Consider the following 24,810-nt stretch of genomic DNA (forward strand, 5'->3'; position numbering starts at 1 on the left):
CTCCAAGGCCTTGTGGTATGCACTTCACAAATCCTTGCTGAGTGCAGGAACAAGCCCAGAACCAAAGCTGAAACATGCACTGCTGGTAAGAAGCACACTCTGTAGAGGGACTAAAAATATAAAAAGTATAATACAAAGTGACAGAGACTATAAAGAGGTCCTGGGGAGAGAAAGGAGGCTCTTTCTAGGGGCACAAGGGAAGTTTTCATAAAAGATGTGACTTTGAGCCATGGTGTGAAAATAGGCTATCACTTAAAACCCTATATTTCATTTGTAACACCGTAATAATTGAGTCCATGTGTGTACATGTCTCCATCAAAGTCGTTGTGTCCCTGGTCTACAACTTGTAGACTACAAAGTAGTCTGTGAAGATGGACAGGGAAGCTGGAAAAAAATGTTAGGATCTGTCATCATATCTTCTAGACAAAGGTTGCTTTGAAAAGAAATCATGCCCAGGCCACCCCTAAGGTTAGAATATCAATTTTATAGCCATTTCTATGTAAAGGTTTTAAAAGTTCTTAGGAGTTACAGAAGTTTGGGGCACAGCTGAATTGAGACTCAGTACCAGGGTATAGAACTGAAGCATTTTGCTTAGAGGCCAGGAAACTGTATCTTTAAGAGAAATTGTCAAACCCCAGCTTATAATCATTAAAGGTTTACTCAAAAGAATGTGTCCCTGGCTTGGTAGCTTGGCAAAAATCCAGGGAAGATCAATACATTTCTCTTTAGCTTCAACCAGAAATAATGTTTTTCAGTTCTTCACCTAAATCTTTGAGAGGCATTGCTGTGCAATTGCTGAACAGCCGCTGTGTTTTGTCCCAGAAGGGGTACCAAGTGATCCATCTCTGTACCCACAGTAACTTAAAAAGAGCTTTAGAATGACAGATACTAAAAATACCTACAGTAGGTGTTTTATCAAAACTCTGGACCACAGAAAGTTTTGGCTTTGAACTGAGATGCCCTCTTATATCCAAATATGGTATTTACTTCTGAAGTAAGATTTTTCCCCCCTTCTAATGACTGAGGAATTCAGGTGAAATTGCCTATCATTCTTTTGGGATTGGGTAGGAAAGAGCAAAAGAATATGACCACATGGGTTTGTTGGAACTAGTTCTGTAGTATGTAATAACTAAAGAAAATAAAGGGCATACATGGTACTCTCTGAAGACACATTTTTACTTTCAAATTGGTGGGATATTGAATAAATAAAACTTTGTCTGTATTATGCTTTTCCTCTAAATCACCTCAGGGAGGTAGGCAGCTACAAAACAATCTAGGGTCCTGGTTTCTTTTTTTATTATTAAAGTTAAAGATTTGCCTGCTTTGATTTCCAGGCTGGGGTTCAAATGATGAGTTAGTTTAGCAGACTCAAGCTCATCTAAGACCCATTGTACTGCTTCTGAATTCTAAGTTCCCCAAGGATAAGGATTTAGTTTCTTAATTTCCAATATCCCTTTACATATTCGAGATAACTAAGTAGGTACTTATGGTTGGCAAGCTAAGGAGCAAAATAGTAGTTGATATTAAACGTAGAACAAAGTTATTGGTAAAACAAGGGTAGCCAGTTTGTCCAGTTTGCCCTGGATGTTTCCTGTTTTAGCTTTGAAAGTCTCATGTCCTGGTGCATTAGTCCGTTCTCACACTGCTAGTAAAGACATACCCAAGACTGGGTAATTTATAATGGAAAGAGATTTAATTGACTTACAGTTCACCATGGCTGGGGCGACCTCAGGAAACTTACAATCCTGGTAGAAGGGGAAGCAAATACGTCCTTCTTCACATGGTGGCAGGAAGAGAAGTGAGTGAGTAAAAAAGGGGAAAGCCCCTTATAAAACCATCAGATCTCATGAGAACTTACTCGCTGTCATGAGAACAGCATGAGGGTTACCGCCTCGATGATCAAATTACCTCCCACCAGTCCCTCCCACGACATGTGGGGATTATGGGAACTACAAGATGAGATTTTGGTGGAGACACAGCCAAACCATATCACCTGGTGGAACCCCTCAGTCCCAGGCAGTCCAGTATGATCGGTTACCCAAAGTGAAACTCCTATTTTCTTTGATCAACAAGCATTTCTAAAGTAGTTAAAATATATGTAATTATTTCACTTGACTCCTACTGCCTTAAGTCAGGTAAAGCATCAGAATCTCCTCTTAACATTTAAGAAACATGAAGCAGAGAAGTAAAGTGAGTATGGTTAGGAAGCCGAGGGCAGAGTGTTGTTAGAGCCTGGATGCTTCCTGGATCCTGAGCACATAGGGGTTTTTGCAGGATTCCACCAAAAGGGGGCTTTATTACCACATTGCTCTGTTGGGCTAGTTATGCAGTCCTATTAATTCTGGAGAACCTTTTTTCTGTTTAATAGCAGTAGATGAGAAAAAGCTTTGGTACATACAGTACTTTTCATCTAAGAAGTATAATGAATGAGTAAGAATGGGACTGCCAGCAACCCTGTAGGAGATGTAAGCAACAGAACACATTGCATCCATTAGAATTCCTAATAGTAGCATATTATGGGGGTGGTGGAGAAAGAAGCACTGTAATAAACTACTCCATCTCAGAGATGCCCAAGGAAGAGCAGATGGGGGCTAAAGAACCCCATAAGAACAGTAGGACCTGTTAAGTGAGCATAATGAGATGGGTTTGGGAATATAAATCTGGAGAGAGGAGCTGAGGTGGAGAACAAACTCAGAGAGAAGAAAGAATTGTGTCATGTTTAGGAGCCACATGATGAGAGAAAATAAGCAGGAAAAAGCAAGAGAGTGTTCTTTAGAAGCAACACAGCCAAGGAGCTCTTTAGTGACTACATATGGCTACAGATTTGTAAGGTGCTTACTGTTGGTAGGGTGTTTGGTACAATCTTCCTTTTTCCCCCCTTCTTAGGAAATAATCAAGTCAGTATTGCTTATTAGAGCTTTAGGATAAGCAAATATTTGTAGGAATTCAAAGAGATTCTGAGTTCCAAGTGCAGGTTGGCAAAGGGGGAAAATAAAGACCCCATGCACACAGGAGGCAGAGGATGGTGGTCATAGACAGTGAGGTCACTTTCAGATAGGAGCTGCTGTTGCTTTATACCAGTAAGTCCACTGCAGAGGCGCCATCTTACTTTGCACCCAAGCTCTATCTTTAATCCAGGGCAGACTTGATGAGCTCTCTGAGAGTTATTGCCTCACTCACTCTTTGGGTGTCCTCCTTTCTCAGGAAGGAACTGGCAATTAGATTGCAGGAGGCAGCCGAAGCCATGGGGGTGGCCAATGCCAGAAATGCTTCCTTGGAGAGAGCCAGGCACTGGCTGCAGCTGGAGCTCGGGGAAGCCCTGTCTGACCTCGGGAAGGTCCGCTCTGCAGCATCCAGGCTGGACCAGAAGCAGCTGCAGTCTGGCAAGGCCCTTGCTGACTGGAAGCAGAAGCACGAGGAGTCTCAGGCGTTGCTGGATGCCTCTCAGAAGGAAATTCAGGCTCTCAGTACAGAGCTCCTCAAGCTCAAGAACAACTATGAGGAGAGCATCGTGGGCCAGGAGACACTCAGGAGGGAGAACAAGAACCTCCAAGGTACACCGAGCTGGGCTCAGAGCCAAAGCCGGAGCGGGTAGCTCAGGGAGAGCCCTGGCTACAGGCAAGGCTGTCTTCAGCATTTTCACATTCCCATCATGTTTTAACTTTTCAATTTTTATACTTCTGTTTGACTTTTTTTTTTTTTTACTTTAGATGCTATTTGTATCAAATTAATTCTAAAAGTAAGACTAGTTTCCTACCTTTAACTTCAGTTCCCCTCTGTAAAGGAAGCCAGTGCTGAGAATTTCTTGATATCCACAACCTTACCAAGATTTTCCATGTGTGCTATACTCAAGTGTGTAGTTTTTACCCAAATTGCATATTGTTCTACACCTTTTTTTGGTATATGAATATATTTCCTGATTTAATGAATATTCCTATAGCCCATACTATGTACCAGGCACTGTTTAACTATTTATTGTTAAATTTTCAGAATAGTCTAGTGTTAGTTTTCTCATCTGTAAAATGAAGGTTATATAGGTCATAAGTTGAGTAACTTGTTCAAATTCACATTTGATAAATCGTAGATCTGGGATTTGAGCCCAGACAGCACGGCTCCAGCATATACGCACTTAACTACTGAGCTGTGCAACCTTCCCACGTACCTTGTGGCTCTTTGCATGCCTGTACATGGAGACCTACCATAAGCTTTTTAATAGCTACATAGTGTTTTGTAATAAAGATGGCTATCATTTAACTAGACTTTATTCATTTTAGATCCAATTATTCACAAATATGAATAATCCTACATTATATATCCCTATACATGTATTTATGCACATGTAAAAATATTTCAGTAGAATGGGTCCCTGGAAAAGAAATTGCTGGGGTAATGAAATGAATTTTTAAATTTTGATTTACTGCCAAACAGCCTTTCAAAGAGGCTGCCAACTTATCCCAGCACCAACAGCAATGTGCATGAAAACCCTGAGATGCCCTGGAAGCAAGTTCATTACTGTTGGAAGCGTAAATGAAGCTTACTTTCTGTTGACCTACATAGTCTATGATCAAGGCACTAGATGGAGACGTGACGGGTGCTAAAACAGTGGTTAGAAAACTTTAGCTACATCCAAACCAGCTGGAGGGCTTGTTAGAGCACAGATGGCTGGGGCCCACCCCCAGAGTTTCTGACTCAGTAGGTCTGAAGGATTTTTATTTCTGACAGTTTTCCAGGTGAGGCCAGTGCTGCTGATCTGGGCACCACCTTTGGACTGGGGTGGGGTTTGAATATTGAGTGAGCTTTTGCCAAAGCTCTCCAGGTGATTCTAAGGTGCAGTCAGAGTTGAGAACCTCTTCCCTGATTTTCTTCTTGATAACCCATCTTTAGGAGAGCACTTCTCAGAGAAGAATTTATTATGCAATGAAAATTTCCATCTAACATATTTGTCTTTGTAACTTCTAAAAATTCTCATCATATCACATCACAGCCCAGGATCTCAGAACCAGAGGAGCAGGCAACCTATTGAGCTCCTTCCACCATCTCTGAACTGGGTAATTCTCTGAGCTACTTGGCCCTATACCACACCTCTTAGGTACTAAAGGCAGAACTGACCATAACAATATCAGGTGGAAGAGGTTTTGTGACTTCTGGATGTCCTATTCTGTTTGTCAAAGGCTTATGTTCATGAGAGGCTAGGAAAAAACACTCAAGTGCTTGAGCTAAAGCCACTATCTTCCTTGGGCCCCTTCTGATTCTCTGGCCTATCTGGGGCCATGCCTTGGATGCTGGCAGATATTGATCCAGCTTTCACTTTAAGTTCCTGTCTCAGTGTTGAGTGGTGGCTGAAACAATGGCAGCCCCTAGTCTTGATAGCTAAGCACTTACACTGGAAGGGTAGGGACTCCAGGTCTGTGTTCCTCCAGGTGGAACCTGGAAAGACTCTAATGAACAGGACTGCCATGTAAAGTTGCAAAGGTTGTCCAGTGTACAATACTCTGAAGCACCATCCTCACCATTTGTTGTAGACAATTTTCAGATGGCAAAAGACTATATGAAAAAATGAATACCCTTTTAAAATTTCTAGGTCCCATATAGGCTAGGTCATCAAGTTACCAAGGGTGGCATGAGGCTACTGTTCCACTGGGCTGGAAGAATCTGTTGTGCCTGGTATCATTGGTTTGAGACTGAGCCCATTCACTAACTTTGTTTTTCTTACCTCTATCTCCAGAAGAGATTTCTAATCTGACAAACCAGATTAGAGAAGGGACCAAGAACTTAACTGAAATGGAAAAGGTCAAGAAACTAATTGAACAAGAGAAGACTGAAGTCCAGGTGACACTGGAAGAAACAGAGGTATTATCACCAGGGAGAAAAGAAAGTTTTCACTGTGACAAGGCAGAAGATCTGCATTCTAGCAATAACAACAGCACCAACGAAAGGACACATATTCAAATGTTTATTTACTATATGCTAGGCACTCTGCCAAATGCATAATTTTAATATAATCACCGTAGCAAACTACTGTCCCCATTTTATAAAAGACGAAATTGAGACTCAGAGAGCAGGATACACAACAGTGAATGCAAATCTCCTGATTGTAGTAAAAACAGGAACTATGTCTATCTTATTCGCTAGTTTATCCCCAGTGCTCAGACCCTCACTACTCAACATGTGGCCCATGGACATCACTTGGGAGGCTGTTAGAAATTCAGAATCTCAGCCCTCTGCCCATCTCTGTTGAATCAGGATCTGCATTTTAACAAGATCCCTTGGTGGTTCATATGCACATTAATATTTGAGAAGCACTGGCCTAGAACATTGCCTGGAGTGTAGTAGAGGCTCAGTAAATATTTGTCAAATGTTGAATGAATAAATATTCTCATAGCTGCCCCCTCTTTAAAGAGTCAGTCATAAAAACTTTTCAAATTTTTTTCCCCAAAAACTTTTGGTAGTTTCAGAAATAAGATTCAAAGTGATGTTGTCAAACATTTGTTTCTGAAAGCTCATCTTTGTGCAGATTGACAGGAGGGTTTTCAGTGTTATGGATTCACAGTTCAGGAAAAGTCTCTGGCTTTATCTCTGAGTGTGCATTAGCAATTGAAAGGATCTCTAAGAAGACATTTCGCCAAAGAAGGTAAACTAACAAGGAAGTCATCTTATCATGATTCTTAGGTGGTTAAGAAGCCCTGTGTAGCCTCTTCTCAGAGCTGAACTTCATCTTCCTGACTCAGCCTTTGAACAAGTACTCAGACACATTAAAATACAGCCCTGACCCTCCCACCAGTAGAAAAAGAAAAAAGATTTTTGAAAGATGTGGCAGTCAGTGTTAGGCAGGGGTCTCTTGGAAGGTATGGCGATGGAAAACAAGACCCCAAAGGACCGCTCTGTGCCAAGCATTGTCTGTTAAATTTACCTCACCGTTATGATTCCAGAAGAAACTTCCAAGCAAATGTGTCCATATTACCCTCTGTATAGAGTTGTCAGGCAGCAGCTCTCGCCCTGTTATACATAAATGTTTCCTGAGGCCATCTAACTTTATACAGACTCCTTTCCGTTGGCAGTGTGGTGAACTTTGTACACAGTTGGTGAACTTTGTTTTGTTTACTTGTTCCCTTTGGTTCTCTGGCTATCCTGGCAAGGGACTTTTTGAAGCCACCACCTTAACTGAAAGAAGTAAATTTTATGATAGAAATTTCAAGTACTATGACAAGCCAGTGAAAAATACAACTGGCACGGGCCATTTTTGTCCTGTATAACACAGAGGCATCTTTGTGTATTCAGTCGATCATCACCTGGGTCAAGGGTGAGAATGACAGGAAGGCCATAGTGCTCAAACCATTTAGTACCACTAGAGGGCAACACATTCTATTGGCATTTTCTCCACTTCTATCCTCAGCCACATCCATAAATACTTCATCAACTTGGACATGTATTTGTAACATTGCGTTATTTATTTTCCTGGGTGAGCCTTTATGAGAAACTTTATCAGATTTTTTTTAAAGCCATAAAACTCAAATTATCCCAGGTCATCTTCCCTAAAGATTCACTTTCTCAGTGCATTTTAGAGGGTTGGAGGTGACAGTTTCCTCTTGAAGTAACTACACTATTCCCTCTGAGGAAATTGTTATCCAAGCATTTGTTTTTGAGTGTGCATTAGCAATTTTATTTTCTTTTATATTGAAGGTAGTATCAAGAGAACATCAATGGAGGTCTTATTAAAATTCCCATCATCTTTTTATTTTTATTTTAAAATTGCAACTCAGTTTTACTTTTTTACTTTTGGTCATATCTGCTAAGCACTCCTTAAAAGAGGCTATAAAAAAATTACTTCTGCCCTTAGGACTGCCTGTAGCTAACTGACCACAAAATTGCATCACCCCTTATGCCCTTATATCATTGGTATTCTGCAAGTGTTTTTGGATTTCTTCTTTTATATACATTTTTAGCTTCAGGACAGGCTTTAAAGATTTAGCCAAACCTATGCTTTTAGAATTGAATTGCCTTTATAACATCCCTGCAAATAATTGCCTTAACTATATTTGAATACACAAAGGGGCAAGGAATCTTCTGCCTGTCAAAGAAATTCATTTGCGGTAGTGGTACCAATTATGGTGTTAGTGGCTCACGCTGAGTGTTACATGTCAGGTACATCCTAAATTCCTTTATTTGTTCTTCATATGACAATATTTGGACACTACCCTGTTGTTTGTTCTCTGAATACGTCCAACTTTTCCTCTATCCCCTCGTGATGTCCAGAATTTAATAGAAGATTCCAGGTAGGAGTTATCACCTTCCTTGTTCTAGCTCTGATACTTTTTAAAATTTATCCCAAAGTTGGAATATGTTAGAAAAAGTCAAGAGTAATACTTTAAAAAGTTTAAATATAGTCACAGACAAGAATGAAATTTTCTATTTTAAAATAGGCTTTAAAATTCTAGTTCTGGAGCTACAGCTGAAAGACCTAAGAATGTCAAATCTGTAAGTGAAATGACAAATGAAAGCAGTTGCTTGTCTCACTGTTGCAATCTCTAGGGACCTGACTTGAACCTATATCTCTCCCAGTAACTCTAAGAAAGCTACATTAGTGACATATGTTTTGGGAAAAAAAATACAATTTTGTCTAAAAGTGGACTTCATTTAATGCTTTTTATTTGTGTGTTCCAGGGAGCCCTGGAACGTAATGAAAGCAAGATTCTTCATTTCCAGCTTGAACTCTTGGAAGCTAAAGCAGAACTTGAAAGAAAGCTTTCAGAGAAAGATGAAGAAATAGAAAATTTTAGGTATTTAAGATGATTTTGATGTGTAACAATTATGTATTCTGAATCCTTGACTAAACAGAGCTCATTATGTCTGGCTGCTTTTATGGCCCCTGTTGGAGCATTACTAAAGAAACTTAGCGTAACTCTATATTATTATCTTTTATATACAATATCTATAATCGTGTATAGATATTCCTTTATACACAATTAGATATCCCTTTATACACAATTGTATATAGATATTCCTTTACACACAATTAGATGTCGCTTTATACACAATTGTGTACAGATATTCCTTTATATCAATAGTGGTGAGCGTACTAGCTATCTATATACAATTATTGCCAGATTTTATAATTTTCTTATATTTGAGGAGCTTCTACTGTCATGTGAGACTCAAGACAACACCAAATAAATGATTATATGTATAAGGACTGTGCATACTGTCTGCGTGTCCCTATAATGCCACGTTCTTGGGCATTAAGAAATTGACTGAAAATGCTGAGCCATGGAGAAAAAAATTAAAAAATTAAAAAATTCAGTGCTGTACTTTCAGACCAGAGTGAAGTTTTTACATACCCCCTGCCTGTACCTGTAGCCATCTGTTTGAAGAGGAGCAGAAGCCAAGAGCTAAGCTGCTTATTAAATCCTTGTTAAAGCAGCTGAGTCTTAATAGTCAGGAAACTGAATTAGACAGGACTCATGGGTTGCAGAATTTTTTCTTAGCTTTGTCATAACAAGCTGATGACTTTAGACATTCCACTTTTTAGCTTCTCAGTGAAGTGAGGGGATAAAAGCAGCCCCTACATGTCACAGAAGGTGGTGAGGAAGATCAGTAGGCTGATGTTGGCAAAGCACTTCACACGCTGTAGATCAAAGGCACAATTATAAACACATGGAATTAACGATGATTATATTATCTAATCTGTTCCCTTAAGTCAATGCCATATGTCAGCAAGAAAAATCATTACTTTCAATGTATTTGTTAAACAGTCTTTTTTTAAGAAAAAGATAAAAAACCCTGTTAACATGTTCAATTGAACTGACCTCTTTCCCATAGCCCATTTTTAGACAAAACTCTCAAGGGGGTCAATTTTTTAATAGGGTGTCAAGCCAAATTTGGCCTTCTATGTGCTTTGAGTTATCTTTGCTCTCACTCACTGGCATTTTCTTCTATAGGACTGACTGTGGCGTGGAATTCTGATCTACTTAAGAGTTTCTGAGTCAGTGTCTAAAAGAATTTTTTTGATGAAGGGCAAAAACCCTGGGCCTTGATATTTGCCCTACTTCTTTCCACAAGGAATAAAAATGAATGTCTCCTTGTGCAGATAAAAAAAAAAAAGCAACAAATAACACTGACTTCAAGTAATATCAGACCTGTGCCTATAAATAAACCCAGCTGAGGAGAAATGAATCCTCAGAGAGCCTGTGTCTCGTCAGCTACATCTGAATGTCGTAGAGCAGTTCACCAATTATAATAATCTTAGTGTGAAAAAAAGCCAGAGATCCAAAGAGCCAGGGCTGGAAGAAGAAAGAACTGAAGAATAAGCATGAGCCATGAGGAGCTGAGAAAAGAAGGGGCGGACTGGAGGCAGGGGGGTGAGCTATTCATAAATTTTAGTTAATGATTCATAATAACTATAATAGGTAGGTCCAGAAAGAAAAGATGAGCTTATCTTACAAAATATCACAAGTACCAGCCCAGACCCTTTCTGCTCTGAGCACAGATTGTATCAAAATGCCAAGGTTTAATCTGATAGTTTGACTTTGGGGCTAGCAAGGGCATCTTAAGGAAACTGAATAGAATGCCAGGAGAAAAAAAAAGCCAATCACAAGATTCCAAGCAATCAGTGATAAGCTAGGGAAGTTATAGAACAAGCAAAATATTGCCTGAGGGCAAGATCAGGTTCAAGGTCCTATGCTCATATAACCCATCATTAACTCCACAGAAACAGAAGGTGCCCAGGAAGACAGGACCTGGTAAGTAAGTTAAAGGGACCAAGAAAGCAAGAGAAAGAGACCCACAGGCAAAGGCAAAACCTTGATAGTACAGCAAACTGGGTAACTCATTCAACTCATTCTCTGCTGCCAAGCCATGTCTTCCACTCTGGTGAGGCCTGATTCTGAATGAGCCCAGCCTGGAGGCCTGTTGGGGGTGAAAAGTACAAGCAGCTGGTATGTGTGTGATATGTTTCACTTGTTCAACAGATATTGGAGTGCTTAACGTTCACCAGACACTGTGCCTCATATTCTAGTCAGGGCTTCATAGACATTTTTGGATGATAGGGTATTCTATTTATTTCTATAATAAATAAATAATGTTATAGTTGGCATAGGTAGAGGTAGGGAGGTGACGATGCAGTCACTGATGGAAGGAGAAGAAGAGCTGGTAGCTGGCTTTGATCTTCCTGTCTTATTAGACGGAGGAAACAAGGCCAGCTTGAAGGCCAACTCATTGCCATAATTGCCATGTTAGTCAAGCCCTACTGCATGGCCCAAGACTGAGCTGACAACAGGTTGGTCAGGTGCATCCTGTATCTTCAGGGAACTCTCTGATTGGAGGAAATGTTGAAATGTGAGAGTCATCACACTGATCCACAGCCATGGTCTTTCTGAGCTGTATTCTGCTCTCCCAGACACACCCAGAGAGGTGTTTTTGGGAATGAGGCACTGAAATTCTTTATTCTGTCATACTGCATTTGGTTGTTTTGGGTTGATCACTGATTGAAAGGCTAGGCAAGCTGTTTCTCTAAAGGGTCAGATGTTAAATGCTTCGCTAGCTACGTGTTTTGTTTGCCACAGAGATGTGGCAACTACTTAACACTGTAGTTGTAGGTTGGAAAAAGCCATAGACATTAGGAAATAAATGGGCATGGTGGGATTTGGCCCACAGCCCATAGTTTTCCCAACCCTGGTCTAGAGCTCCAGGTATATAGTAATGTTCCTTCTGTAAAGTCCACTCCTCTGAACTCAGTCATGTCAAACTTTGCCACGTGGTCTTAATTTATATACACCGTCTGACTTGGTTTCTTTTATTGTCTGAGTGAATCTCTGCCAGAATATGCTCAAATCTTTTCCCACTTCTAAGTAAAATATTTTTGAGTGTCTTTGAAAATTAGAACCTCAAACTCAGACATAGTAGCAAAATAACTTGTTAATTATTTTAAAGCTGGCTCATATGTATTTGGATTAAGAAAAAAATCTCTTATTTCTCTGACATAGATTAGCAATATCGTAAGGGAAATAAATGACCTATTGCATTGTCAATGATTTAAATGCTAAGCTAATGATTTAAAATCATTAGCTCTTCCAAATTCTATCATCTTGATTTTTCTTTGCATTTGTTTTTTAAACTGTATTTCACATTTTAGGAAAAAGAAGGTACTTCTTCCTATATTGCCCTTGGTCCTGAATGCATCATTTTTCTTAAAGAATGTACTTGAGGGAGTTTTCATTTTAAAGATTTCTTGACTCTGTATGAAACGTGTTGATTGTTTAGCAGCCATTCTCCAGGACTGTATTATACCCATGCCTCTTAAACCATCTCACTTTTTACTTGTCTGCAGGCATTCATGTAGTTCCATAAACAACTGTGGGAAAAGTGCAGTTTGAAACATGCAGTTTGTCTGCTTAAGTAGAATGTATTTCTGTACAGACGATTTTGACACCAGGCTGGGGATGCTTCAGTGTTCCTGTGTAAGGAGAGTCAGCTGTGGCAAAAATGAGAGTTTCCCAATGTAGGACAGATAAGTGTCTGACAGATTTTGGTGATGTGGAGTGTGAGCATCCCTGTATTGGTTTACTATGGCTGTCATAACAAAATGCACAGATGGGTGGCTTCAACAGCGGAAATGTATTTCCTTACAGCTCTGGAGACTAAAGCTTCAAGATCAAAGTGTTGGCAGGTTTGATTTCTCCCGATGCCCCTCCTTGGCTTGCAGACGGTCACATTTTCACTGCATCCTCATCTGTTCTTTCCTCTGTGCACATGCATCCCTGTGTCTCTTCCTCTTCTTATAAGGACACTAACTAGTCCCATTGGATTAGGGCCCCATCCTAACAGCCTCATTTAATCTTAATTACATCTTTAAAGGCCCTATCTCCAAATATATTCTGAAGTCTTGGGGGTTAGGGCAAGAACATATGAATTTTGGGGGGGACATAATGGAGTCCCTAAAAGTCCACATTAGCTTTACCTACTGGGATCCCTATAGGATTCTGATCTGGAAGCTGGACAAAAGCCCAGAGCCTAAGGACAGGCATGAGATACCAACCTCAGCTTGTGAGGACCGGGGAGATGGGGTTGGCAGAGGACAGGTGCGCACACTGGGCTCCGGAGCCAGTCAGAGTTATTTTCTATACATTTCCATAATTGCTTCTGAGGCCTCCCTCACCAATGGGCAGAATGGGGGTCAGGAAAAGTAGCACCTCCATCTGTCAACCAATTTCAAGCTCTGACCTTTCTCTTCCCCCTGTAGGCCGTATGCCTTCTTTTTTTCTTTTTTTGAGACAAGAGTCTCGCTTTGTCGCCCAGGCTGGAGTGCAGTGGTGCAAACTTGGCTCACTGCAACCTCTGCCTTCTGGGTTCAAGTGATTCTCCTGCCTCAGCCTCCCAAGTAGCTGGGAGTACAGACGCATGCCGCCATGCCCAGCTAATATTTGTATTTTTAGTAGAGATGGGATTTCACCATGTTGGCCAGGCTGGTCTCGATCTGCCCACCTTGGCCTCCCAAAGTGCTGGGATTACAGGTGTGAGCCACTGCGCCTGGCCTGTATGCCTTCTTGATTGACCTCACAGAGCTTAGGACACTGGCTTGATGACAATTCAACATGGAATCTAATTCTGATCTAATCTAATTTGTGCAGATAGGCTCTATGAGAAAGAAGAATAGAAAGGCTTTTGCCTCCTCTGTTCTCTATTATCTATCTAGCACCAGGTCCCTGTTTCATGAATTGAACTTAACAGGGCATGTGTCAATTACAGCAGTTAAACTTTCCTGACAACCACCAAATCTTGGTAACTTAAAACAAGTAGAAGTTTATTTTTGCCTATGTTTGAGGTCATTGTGAGGTAGGATGAAGAGTGGGTCAGTAACATTCCAGTCATTGAAAAACCCAGGTTCTTTCCATCTTGTGACTCCATGACCTTCTGTATGTGACCATCAAGTTTGGTAGAAAGGGGGAAGGGAGAGTGCTGGATCTCACAAGTGAACATTTCTATGGGCCAGCCCTGGAATGGTAAACTTCATTACTCCCCACGGTGCATTTACCAGAATCTAGTCACATAGTTCCAAACTAACTATAAACAGTTTGGGAAATAAAAATTCCCATGGATTCTCCCAATTTTTATTTTTTTATGGCCTTCCTAAACACATAGCTATTGTCTTCTGTCACTTTGCAAATACGTTTTTAGTTCTAGTTTTTGTTCTTAGGAAGGAATTAAAAGTGTTAAAGTAATTCAATATCACACAATTGGTTTTCTCAACCAATCTTTGGGTGTATTCTCAAATTCCTAGAGAAAGATAACCATTTTATTCTAGGAGAGTTGTGTCTCCAGGCTACTATAGCAGTATTGCTGCATCTCAGGAATTGTTCCAACCTGAGTGGCTTTTTCCTGCCTTGTTCAGACATTTTTCACCATTGAAAGTAGTTGAAATATTATGGCTGTCTGAAAGAGCATCCTTCCTTCATCCTTAGCCACCACAGGAAACCCAGGTGTTTGCCCTAGATTATCCTTTATGGGATATCAGATAAGACTAAAGCTGCCTCACAGGAACCTTGAAAAGCTTCTTGTATTTTCCTGGATTCTTCAGGGAAGTTGGTCCGGAAACCTTACTTAGTCCATTATGATGGACATATACTCACTAATCTAACTTCTCATTCTTTCTGTTTTTAAAATAAAAGCACTTAGACTCATTTTGTTAGTTACTTAAAATTTATCTTGAATTTTATTTTTTTTCTGTTTCTTGTACTGTTTTAAACATAGCAGGTGAATTTGATTAATTTGGATGTGTCATTTCCCCCCACTCCAAATGTTATTTCAAATTAGGAGGAAACAGCAGTGTACCATTGACTCCCTGCAGTCTAGTCTGGATTCTGAAGCTAAGAGCAGAATTGAGGCTACCCGGCTGAAGAAGAAGATGGAAAAGGACCTCAATGAGATGGAACTCCAGCTTAGCTGTGCCAACCGGCAGGTGTCAGAGGCAACAAAATCCCTGGGCCAGCTTCAGATTCAAATCAAGGTATTTTAAAACTGTAAGATGGGGTAGGGAGGGGTGGAAAATGTTTCTGCTTATGGAAGCAAACTAAGCAACAGATTGTGTTCAGCAATAAAGATGAGGACAACAAATCTAATCTTTCCAGAGAGAAGGAGCATGCTTATGTCTAAACACATGGTCAGATCATGCATGCGTAGGTGCGTAGTCTATGTTGAACTTAGAGGGATCTGTACTCCAGGCCCATCTTTTCTCTCCCAGGACCTTCAAGTGCAGCTGGATGACAGCACACAACTGAACAGTGATCTGAAGGAGCTGGTGGCTGTGGCTGAGCGGCGCAACTCTCTTCTTCAGTCTGAACTAGAGGATCTAAGGTCTCTGCAAGAGCAGACAGAGCGTGGCCGCAGGCTGTCAGAAGAAGAGCTCCTCGAAGCAACAGAAAGAATCAATCTTTTCTATACCCAGGTGGGGCCCATATACTCTCCCTATTAGCTGGGCCAGTTGGTTGAAAGCAGTGGTTCCCACACTTGGGGCGGCCTTGGACCATGCACAGTCGCCCTGTTAAGTCTTGGATGTGCCTGTGAAGCACAGAGACAGCCTGTGCAGCAGAGCCGTGGTCATACTCTTCATTTGTTCCCAAGTATGTTATTTCCCTCAGGCTGCAACAAACAGGGTGGCATAAAGCAATGGAAGTTTATTTTCTCACATTCCTGGAGGTTGGAAGCCTGCAATCAAAGTGGCAGCCGGGCCATGCTCCCTCTGAAATCTGTAGGAAAATCCTTCCTTGCCCCTTCCTAGTTTCTGGTGGCTTACTGGCAATCTTTGCCATTCCTTGGCTTATGGATGTATCACTCCAACCTTCCGCCTTCACATGGTGTTCTCCCTGTGTCTTCACAGCATCTTCCCGCTGCGAGGGTCTGTTGCTGTCCAAATTGCCACTTTTTATAGGGGTACCAGTCATATTTGATTAAGGTCCACCCTAATGGCCTCATTTTAACTCATTTACCCCCCGCCTCCCTTTTTTCCAGCTTCCTTTTAAACAAAATAAGACCCTATTTCCAAATAAGGTCACATTCTGATAAATTAGGGGTTAGGACTTCAATGTATCTTTTTGTGTGTGTATGAGACAAAATTCAACCCATAACAATAAGCCTTATGCCAGAAGAATGGATTGTCAGGGCATCCACAGCCAGGATGTTGGGGAGGGAGGGATGAACATTCCCTAATGTTCCAGAACCACTCCTGCTCCTGGTTCTCCTGCTCTCTGTAAGCCATGTGCTTCCCCAGCATCCCAGGATAAAAATGATGCTCCTGCCTTGGAGCCAGGAAAGCCCTAACAATTCTGAATGGCTGCTGACAAATATGATACACTGTCTGGACTCTGGCTTCTAATGGAAGGTTATGTAAGTGACATGAAGCAAGAATTCTTAGATCCTTCTCCTTATCCTAGAATCAGAAGAAGCCATAGTTTCTAGGACAAACATCTATAGTAAATGGGTTGTGTGATAAGTGTTTATAGGGCACCCCCACCATAACCTGGACTGGTATGGATGGCATAGACACAGAATGTCTCCACTGTCCTAAAAAAATGAAGATTGAACTAAGCAATTGTAGTACACTGCTAAGAGTATAACGATATAGCAAGCACACCCCTACAGAATGCCTTCCTTGACAATCTGAGAGTTAGGTAGATGCACAGTATGCTTCGTCTGAGTCATGAAGGACATGTAAGAAGCCAGCCAGGTAGAGAGGAAAGTCTAGGGCAGAGGCATGGGGGCGGGGGGAAGGAGTTTAGGATTCTAAGGGAAATTCACATGCTAGAGTATTGGATGGGTAGCCAGAAGGATCAGAAATCATGCTGAGATAGGTGGGGCCAGGTCACCAGGGACCCTGAGCCTGAGAGTGATGGAGTTTGAATTTTATCTTGTAGCTCATGGAGATCCACTGAAGAATTTTGAGTAGCTAAGAGTGAAGTTATCAGATTTGCATTTTAGGAAGTTTTACTGTGGTGATTATTGTGAAGGACATATTAAAACACCTAGGGGCAGAACTGCTACACTCTGGGGCATTTAGAAACATCTGTGGGATCATTTTGGTTGCCACAGTGACTGGGAAATACCACTGGCATTTAGTGAGTAGGGTCCAGAGATACCAAAACTTCTTCAAGGTGAAGGATAATCCCAAGGAACTGCCCCTTCCAGAATGCCAGTTGTCCCCCTACTGAAAAATACTGGATAAAAGAAAGTATAAACCAGAAATGTGCCTGTTGAAAGATATTGTAATTAGTTTGTGCCTACAGTTTGACTTTTGTGTCCATGTGTATGACACAATCCCATCTGGGTACCATGTGGTATAGAACAAATAGTCTGTAGGTTATAGATAATTCCCAACTGGCTAACTCAAACATTTTTTTTCTCCTTCAAGAAAGTTTAAATACAATGAGTTGGATTCTTATAAAATAGACTACAGACTTTTTAAAAAAAGTAACTCATCCACTGTCTAGAGCAAGGGTTCCCAATCCCTGGGCCATAGACCAGTACAGGTCTGGGGCCTGTTAAGAACTGGGCTGCACAGCAGGAGGTGAGCTGCAGGAGAGAGAGCTTTGCCTCCTGTCAGATCAGCAGCAGCACTAGATTCTCATAGGAGCGCAAATGCTCTTGTGAACTGCTCATGTGAGAGATGTAGATTGCATGCTCCTTAGGAGAATCTAATGCCTTATAATATGAGGTAGAACAGTTTCATCCCCAAACCATCTCTCCCTCCAACCCCACTACCTGGTCTATGGAAAAATTTTCTTCCATGAAACCAAAAGGGTTGGGGACCGCTGGTCTATAGTACTTAATTGCTATTGGTAACAAATCATTTGCCATGCATATTATACATGATAATGCACCAGTAGGATCCAATATGATGCAAAATCACTAGCCTAGAGAGAGATGAGGATCAGCTAGAGAAAAAGCATGCATAGAGAGGAGAGGATTTGGGGAAAAAGAAAATTAGGTAGAGGAGACCTGGTCTCTAGGGCAGAGTTTCTGAAACTTGATGTGTACATATAAGAATCCCTAACACAAAAATGTAAATTCTCAGATCTCACTCCAGATCCACTAAACGGAAGCTCTGCAATGGGACCTAGAAAGTGAACATGTTCTCAGGTGCTACTGCTCATAGAATGACTACCCTTTGACCAGCACTGGTCTAGGTGATATTATTCACAAGGACCTCTCCCCATCCTAAACCATGCTGGGGCACCTTGCAGTTATTAGAACATTATCAAGCAAAACATACTGAACCTTTTAGGGAGCCTTCTTAGCTACCTCCTGCATTTCCAGATCTCTAGCCTAGGACTAACATATGAGGCTAAATTCATCTTTGACTGATTACAAGTGCCTTTTTCAAACCTGAGCTGTGACAATCTAGATTACCTTTCTGCAAAACACTCCCTAACTCCCTTTCTCCTAAAAAAAAAAAAAAAAAAAAAAAAGAAAGAAAAAAAAAACAGAGAGTAATTCAGTTTGCAAAGATTTAAAACCTTGTCTCCCTAGCAAATTTTAAATGATTCTATGTACAAACAAATTAGTATTTGTACTTGTACCTTCCTCTACAAAGAAATGGTTTCTATGGAGTCTGTTCTGTGAGCATCCAAAAAACGCTTCAGGAAAATACAACTTATTTCTACCCCATCTCTCAGGCCATGGCAGTGGAAATCTTGGAGGTATATGGGGCCTGGCTCTCCATAAGGACAAAAGATGGCAGTCTCGATAAAGATGCTTCATGCCATAGAGAAGGTGGGGTAGATAGAACCAGTGATGCTGGAATATCATTCTATTTTTTATTTTTCTTTTTTGAGACGGAGTCTCACTCTGTCACTCAGGCTGGAGTGCAATGGTGCAATCTTGGCTCACTGCAACCTCTGCCTCCCAGGCTCAAGCAATCCTCTCACCTCAGCCTCCCGAATAACTGGGACCACAGCTGTATGCCACCACACCCAGCTATTTTTGGTAAAAGTTTTGGTAGAGACGGGATTTCACCATGTTGCCCAGGCTGGTCTCAAACTCCTGAGCTCAGGATATTCACCCCCCTCAGCCTCCCAAAGTGCTGGGATTACAGGCATGGGCCACCCCACCTGGCCTGGAATATCTTTCTATTTCCAAGTCTTCATCCTGCTACTGAGAAAGGCACTAGCCAGAGGCAAGTGAATGTGAAACATCTAAAGTGAAAGGAGAAATAATAAAATAGAAAGCCTATGCCTTTTATATACACTGTGAGTCTTCACAGCCTCAGAAAAGCTGGGCTTCAAACACAGACCAAATAGCAGCAAAAGGATATTTGGCCTCTAGTGTCACAACTCAGGAAGGAAAGAATTAGGGCAGCACCAACCACAGAACACAAAGAATCCTCCGTGGTAATGAGGGTACCTAAGGGCTGGAGGAGGAGGCTTATTCTGAACTACTTTCCCCACCTCCTCACTGTAAAGTAAGATAGGAAGGGAAGTAGAAAAAGAAGAGGAATGATTTTTTTTGTTTGTTTCTGGAGCAGCATACTTGGAGTTATACTTTTTATTCCCCAACCTCTGCTCCTCAGATGTCTGCAATTGACCCCAACTTCTGCTCTAGAACACTTGTTTCTACCACATCCAAAAGCAAATGGCAGAGAAACATTTCCTCAACCCATTGAAAACCAAACACGTTTGGGGCTTGTAGGTTATCTAGATACCCCTCCTCCCTTCTGATTCAGGCTGCCATCTCTTTAGTCCTGAACTTCTAATGGGTGAAATCCCTTCCATTCAAGTTGGATGGCAAAAGCCTTTTGGGGTTGGGAACATTGCTTAAGGGAATATGGCTCACTATAATAAAATTTGCTTCTGGCCAGAGCTGACTCCCATTGCATGTCCTGAACAGACCAGCTTGCATTTGCATTGCTGGTTTTTACTTGCCTAATAGGAATGCTGCTTTTCTTTAGAACACAAGCCTCCTCAGCCAGAAGAAGAAACTGGAGGCTGATGTTGCCCGGATGCAGAAAGAAGCTGAAGAGGTGGTGCAGGAGTGTCAAAATGCAGAAGAGAAGGCCAAGAAGGCAGCCATTGAGGTGGGTCCCTTGACCACCTACTCAATCCTGTCTTCCAGAGTTCACTGGCGCAGTGGCCAAGGGGCAGGGGCACATCTGCAGCCAAAAAGTATTCCATTGATTTCCCATACAGCCAAGAGGAGGTTAGTCTGACCTCTCTGCCTCCCTGTTCTCATCTTGAAAAATGAGGCCAATTAGCTCCTCCCACCAACATACCCTGGTGATGAAAAGGAGCAGTTGAATTGCTATAAGCAAAACCTTATAAAAGCAGGAGTCTTCTTTTGTTTTGGTTAAGCCACTTTTCATTTGTGAATCAATATATCTAGTGTCTAGAAACAGTTCTTTCTGTGTTTCCTTACAAAAAGCTATTTTTCCTAGGGTCTATAACAATTTTAAGATGAGGATTTGGAAAGAATGCTTAATTCACTTATTTTTTTTTTACAACCTGTACTACTGCTTGAAGAGCAAAATCAGGTTGCTAAAAAAGGGTTTCAGGGCTGCTGTACTTTATTTTCCAGTTGTTGATGGCAGTGATTTTCCTAAATGATGTTGAGCTCAGAGTTGGCTGCCAGCTTTGGTGCATCTTTGTAGGGACTGAAAAAAGGCCACCCTCTGGGCACCCCCTGTGGGCAGATGCAGCACTTCTCTCAGAGGGCATGGTCAGCGGAAGGTACCACTGGGAAAAATATATTAGTGGAGGGGGAAGTTTGTGTGTGGCAGATTCAGCTTTGAAGGTCCCAGAGCTTGCAGAGTGGGGCTTGGGGTTGGTTTCTGTCTCTGCTCACCCCTTCTCCATCAAGAGCTTTTGTGCAGCCCATCAAATGCACAACCATATGCAACAGCTCTGATCCTCCCACATGAAGGGAAGCAGATCCCCCTGCTAAACTAGGAGACAGGACATTTGATTATATTTTACATTAGTCACTTTAAAATTCAAAGGAGGTGAAGAGCTTGTATCTATATTTGCTCAAGTTATTTAACCCTTGGGGAACTAAAGAAAACCATTGCACCAAATCCCAACCACCTAATCGTTGTAGAATCCAGCCCCCTCTAAGAATGGGCAACCATGCCTATCACTCATCCCTTTTGTATCAAGGCACGTATTCTGATCTCGGAGGAAAATGAGCTGTGTGAAAACTCGAAGATGTTTGATGGCCAAGGGAACAAATACGTGTAACGTGTAACATTTATGAAAATCCACACAGGTAGAAGGGAATAAAAATAGCTGCTCCTGTTTGATAAACGTATGCACTCATACATTATGAAGATGCTCTCTGCTTAATCTTGCCTTGATAAGATTTTCTTGACAGTGTTGAAAAGTGAACTCATCTCTGACCCCACCCTCCAAACCTCCCATAGTTTAGCTCTGACTCCCAACCCCACATCACAGAAGGTAATTCATTCTTTGCCCTCACCATCTGCATAGAAGTCTCACACTTAAATTCTGCAGATGGTTGGTAACCTGATAGACAGAAAAGCTTTGGCTGTGAGGGCCATATTCTTACATTAAATGCACCTAGAGATTCTCAAAACAGTTCTTAATGATTGCATTGAGACACCAAGCCCTTGTACACATAGCCAAAGCCAAGAGCAGGCTTCACAATTAACCTTTTTCATGCCAGATTATTGGCAGTGAGAGCATCTGTTACTGCCAAATTCCTGGAGCCAAACTTGTTTGTGTAGTGAATCACAGAATTATAGAAGTGAGATGTGAAAAGACTTTTGTAGGCACTTCTCCATATCTTTCCTGGCGCATTAATGTGACACCGGTTAATTTATTCAATAATCAATCATCCCAGTGCTTTATTCAGTAAAAAGCCATTGCTTCAGTTGGTCATCTTTCTTTTTTTTTTTTTCTCATAGTTTTTTTTTTATTATTATACTTTAGGTTTTAGGGTACATGTGCACAATGTGCAGGTTTGTTACATATGTATCCATGTGCCATGTTGATTTCCTGCACCCATTAACTCGTCATTTAGCATTAGGTATATCTCCTAATGCTGTCCCTCCCCCCTCCCCCAACCCCACAACAGTCCCTGGAGTGTGATGTTCCCCTTCCTGTGTCCATGAGTTCTCATTGTTCAATTCCCACCTATGAGTGAGAATATGCGGTGTTTGGTTTTTTGTCCTTGCGATAGTTTACTGAGAATGATGTTTTCCAGTTTCAACCATGTCCCCACAAAGGACATGAACTCATCATTTTTTATGGCTGCATAGTATTCCATGGTGTATATGTGCCACATTTTCTTAATCCAGTCTATTGTTGTTGGACATTTGGGTTGGTTCCAACTCTTTGCTATTGTGAATAGTGCTGCAATAAACATACGTGTGCATGTGTCTTTATAGCAGCATGATTTATAGTCCTTTGGGTATATACCCAGTAATGGGATGGCTGGGTCAAATGGTACTTCTAGTTCTAGATCCCTGAGGAATCGCCACACAGACTTCCACAATGGTTGAGCTAGTTTACAGTCCCACCAACAGTGTAAAAGTGTTCCTATTTCTCCACATCCTCTCCAGCACCTGTTGTTTCCTGATTTTTTAATGATGGCCATTCTAACTGGTGTGAGATGGTATCTCACTGTGGTTTTGATTTGCATTTCTCTGATGGCCAGTGATGATGAGTATTTCTTCATGTGTTTTTTGGCTGCATAAATGTCTTCTTTTGAGAAGTGTCTGTTCATGTCCTTTGCCCACTTTTTGATGGGGTTGTTTTTTTCTTGTAAATGTGTTTGAGTTCATTGTAGATTCTGGATATTAGCCCTTTGTCAGATGAGTAGGTTGCAAAAATTTTCTCCCATTCTGTATGTTGCCTGTTCACTCTGATGGTAGTTTCTTTTGCTGTGCAGAAGCTCTTTAGTTTAATGAGATCCCATTTGTCAATTTTGGCTTTTGTTGCCATTGCTTTTGATGTTTTAGACATGAAGTCCTTGCCCACGCCTATGTCCTGAATGGTATTGCCTAGGTTTTCTTGTAGGATATTAATGGTTTTAGGCCTAACATTTAAGTCTTTAATCCATCTTGAATTAATTTTTGTATAAGGTGTAAGGAAGGGATCCAGTTTCAGCTTTCTACATATGGCTAGCCAGTTTTCCCAGCACCATTTATTAAATAGGGAATCCTTTCCACATTTCTTGTTTTTGTCAGGTTTGTCAAAGATCAGATAGTTGTAGATATGCGGCATCACTTCTGAGGGCTCTGTTCTGTTCCATTGATCTATGTCTCTGTTTTGGTACCAGTACCATGCTGTTTTGGTTACTGTAGCCTTGTAGTATAGTTTGAAGTCAGGTAGCGTGATGCCTCCAGCTTTGTTCTTTTGGCTTAGGATTGACTTGGCGATGCAGGCTCTTTTTTGGTTCCATATGAACTTTAAAGTAGTTTTTTCCAATTCTGTGAAGAAAGTCATTGGTAGCTTGATGGGGATGGCATTGAATCTATAAATTACCTTGGGCAGTATGGCCATTTTCACGATATTGATTCTTCCAACCCATGAGCATGGAATGTTCTTCCATTTGTTTGTATCCTCTTTTATTTCATTGAGCAGTGGTTTGTAGTTCCCCTTGAAGAGCTCCTTCACATCCCTTGTAAGTTGGATTCCTAGGTATTTTATTCTCTTTGAAGCAATTGTGAATGGGAGTTCACTCATGATTTGGCTCTCTGTTTGTCTGTTATTGGTGTACAAGAATGCTTGTGATTTTTGTACATTGATTTTGTATCCTGAGACTTTGCTGAAGTTGCTAATCAGCTTAAGGAGATTTTGGGCTGAGACAATGGGGTTTTCTAGATATACAATCATGTCATCTGCAAACAGGGACAATTTGACTTCCTCTTTTCCTAATTGAATACCCTTTATTTCCTTCTCCTGCCTGATTGCTCTGGCCAGAACTTCCAGCACTATGTTGAATAGGAGTGGTGAGAGAGGGCATCCCTGTCTTGTGCCAGTTTTCAGAGGGAATGCTTCCAGTTTTTGCCCATTCAGTATGATATTGGCTGTGGGTTTGTCATAGATAGCTCTTATTATTTTGAGATATGTCCCATCAATACCTAATTTATTGAGAGTTTTTAGCATGAAGGGTTGTTGAATTTTGTCAAAGGCCTTTTCTGCATCTATTGAGATAATCATGTGGTTTTTGTCTTTGGTTCTGTTTATATGCTGGATTATATTTATTGATTTGCGTATGTTGAACCAGCCTTGCATCCCAGGGATGAAGCCCACTTGATCATGGTGTATAAGCTTTTTGATGTGCTGCTGGATTCGGTTTGCCAGTATTTTATTGAGGATTTTTGCATGAATGTTCATCAAGGATATTGGTCTGAAATTCTCTTTTTTGGTTATGTCTCTGCCAGGCTTTGGTATCAGGACGATGCTGGCTTCATAAAATGTGTTAGGGAGGATTCTCTCTTTTTCTATCAACTGGAATAGTTTCAGAAGGAATGGTACCAGTTCCGTCTTGTACCTCTGGTAGAATTCGGCTGTGAATCCATCAGGTCCTGGACTCTTTTTGGTTGGTAAGCTATTGATTATTGCCACAATTTCAGAACCTGTTATTGATCTATTCAGAGATTCAACTTCTTCCTGATTTAGTCTTGGGAGGGTGTATTTGTCGAGGAATTTATCCATTTCTTCTAGATTTTCTAGTTTATTTGCATAGAGGTGTTTGTAATATTCTCTGATGGTAGATTGTATTTCTGTGGGATCGGTGGTGATATCCCCTTTTTCATTTTTTATTGCGTCTATTTGGTTCTTCTCTCTTTTCTTCTTTATTAGTCTTGCT

At 41.1% G+C, this 24,810-nt stretch overlaps 1 protein-coding gene across 2 annotated transcripts in view; it reads left to right on the forward strand.

Annotated features, from left to right (window-relative positions):
- Window positions 1–24,810, forward strand: part of MYH15 (myosin heavy chain 15) — a 156,275-nt gene that overhangs the window by 116,063 nt on the left and 15,402 nt on the right. For both annotated transcript variants that reach the window (XM_030801687.1, XM_030801688.1), the window contains 6 exons: window positions 3,205–3,554; window positions 5,726–5,850; window positions 8,662–8,777; window positions 14,806–14,998; window positions 15,233–15,436; window positions 19,931–20,056. In XM_030801687.1, the coding sequence (XP_030657547.1) occupies window positions 3,205–3,554; window positions 5,726–5,850; window positions 8,662–8,777; window positions 14,806–14,998; window positions 15,233–15,436; window positions 19,931–20,056 (1,114 nt within the window). The remainder of the gene's footprint in view (window positions 1–3,204; window positions 3,555–5,725; window positions 5,851–8,661; window positions 8,778–14,805; window positions 14,999–15,232; window positions 15,437–19,930; window positions 20,057–24,810) is intronic.

The sequence above is a fragment of the Nomascus leucogenys genome, chromosome 21 (genome assembly GCF_006542625.1).
Source record: "Nomascus leucogenys isolate Asia chromosome 21, Asia_NLE_v1, whole genome shotgun sequence".
Taxonomy (NCBI): domain Eukaryota; kingdom Metazoa; phylum Chordata; class Mammalia; order Primates; family Hylobatidae; genus Nomascus; species Nomascus leucogenys.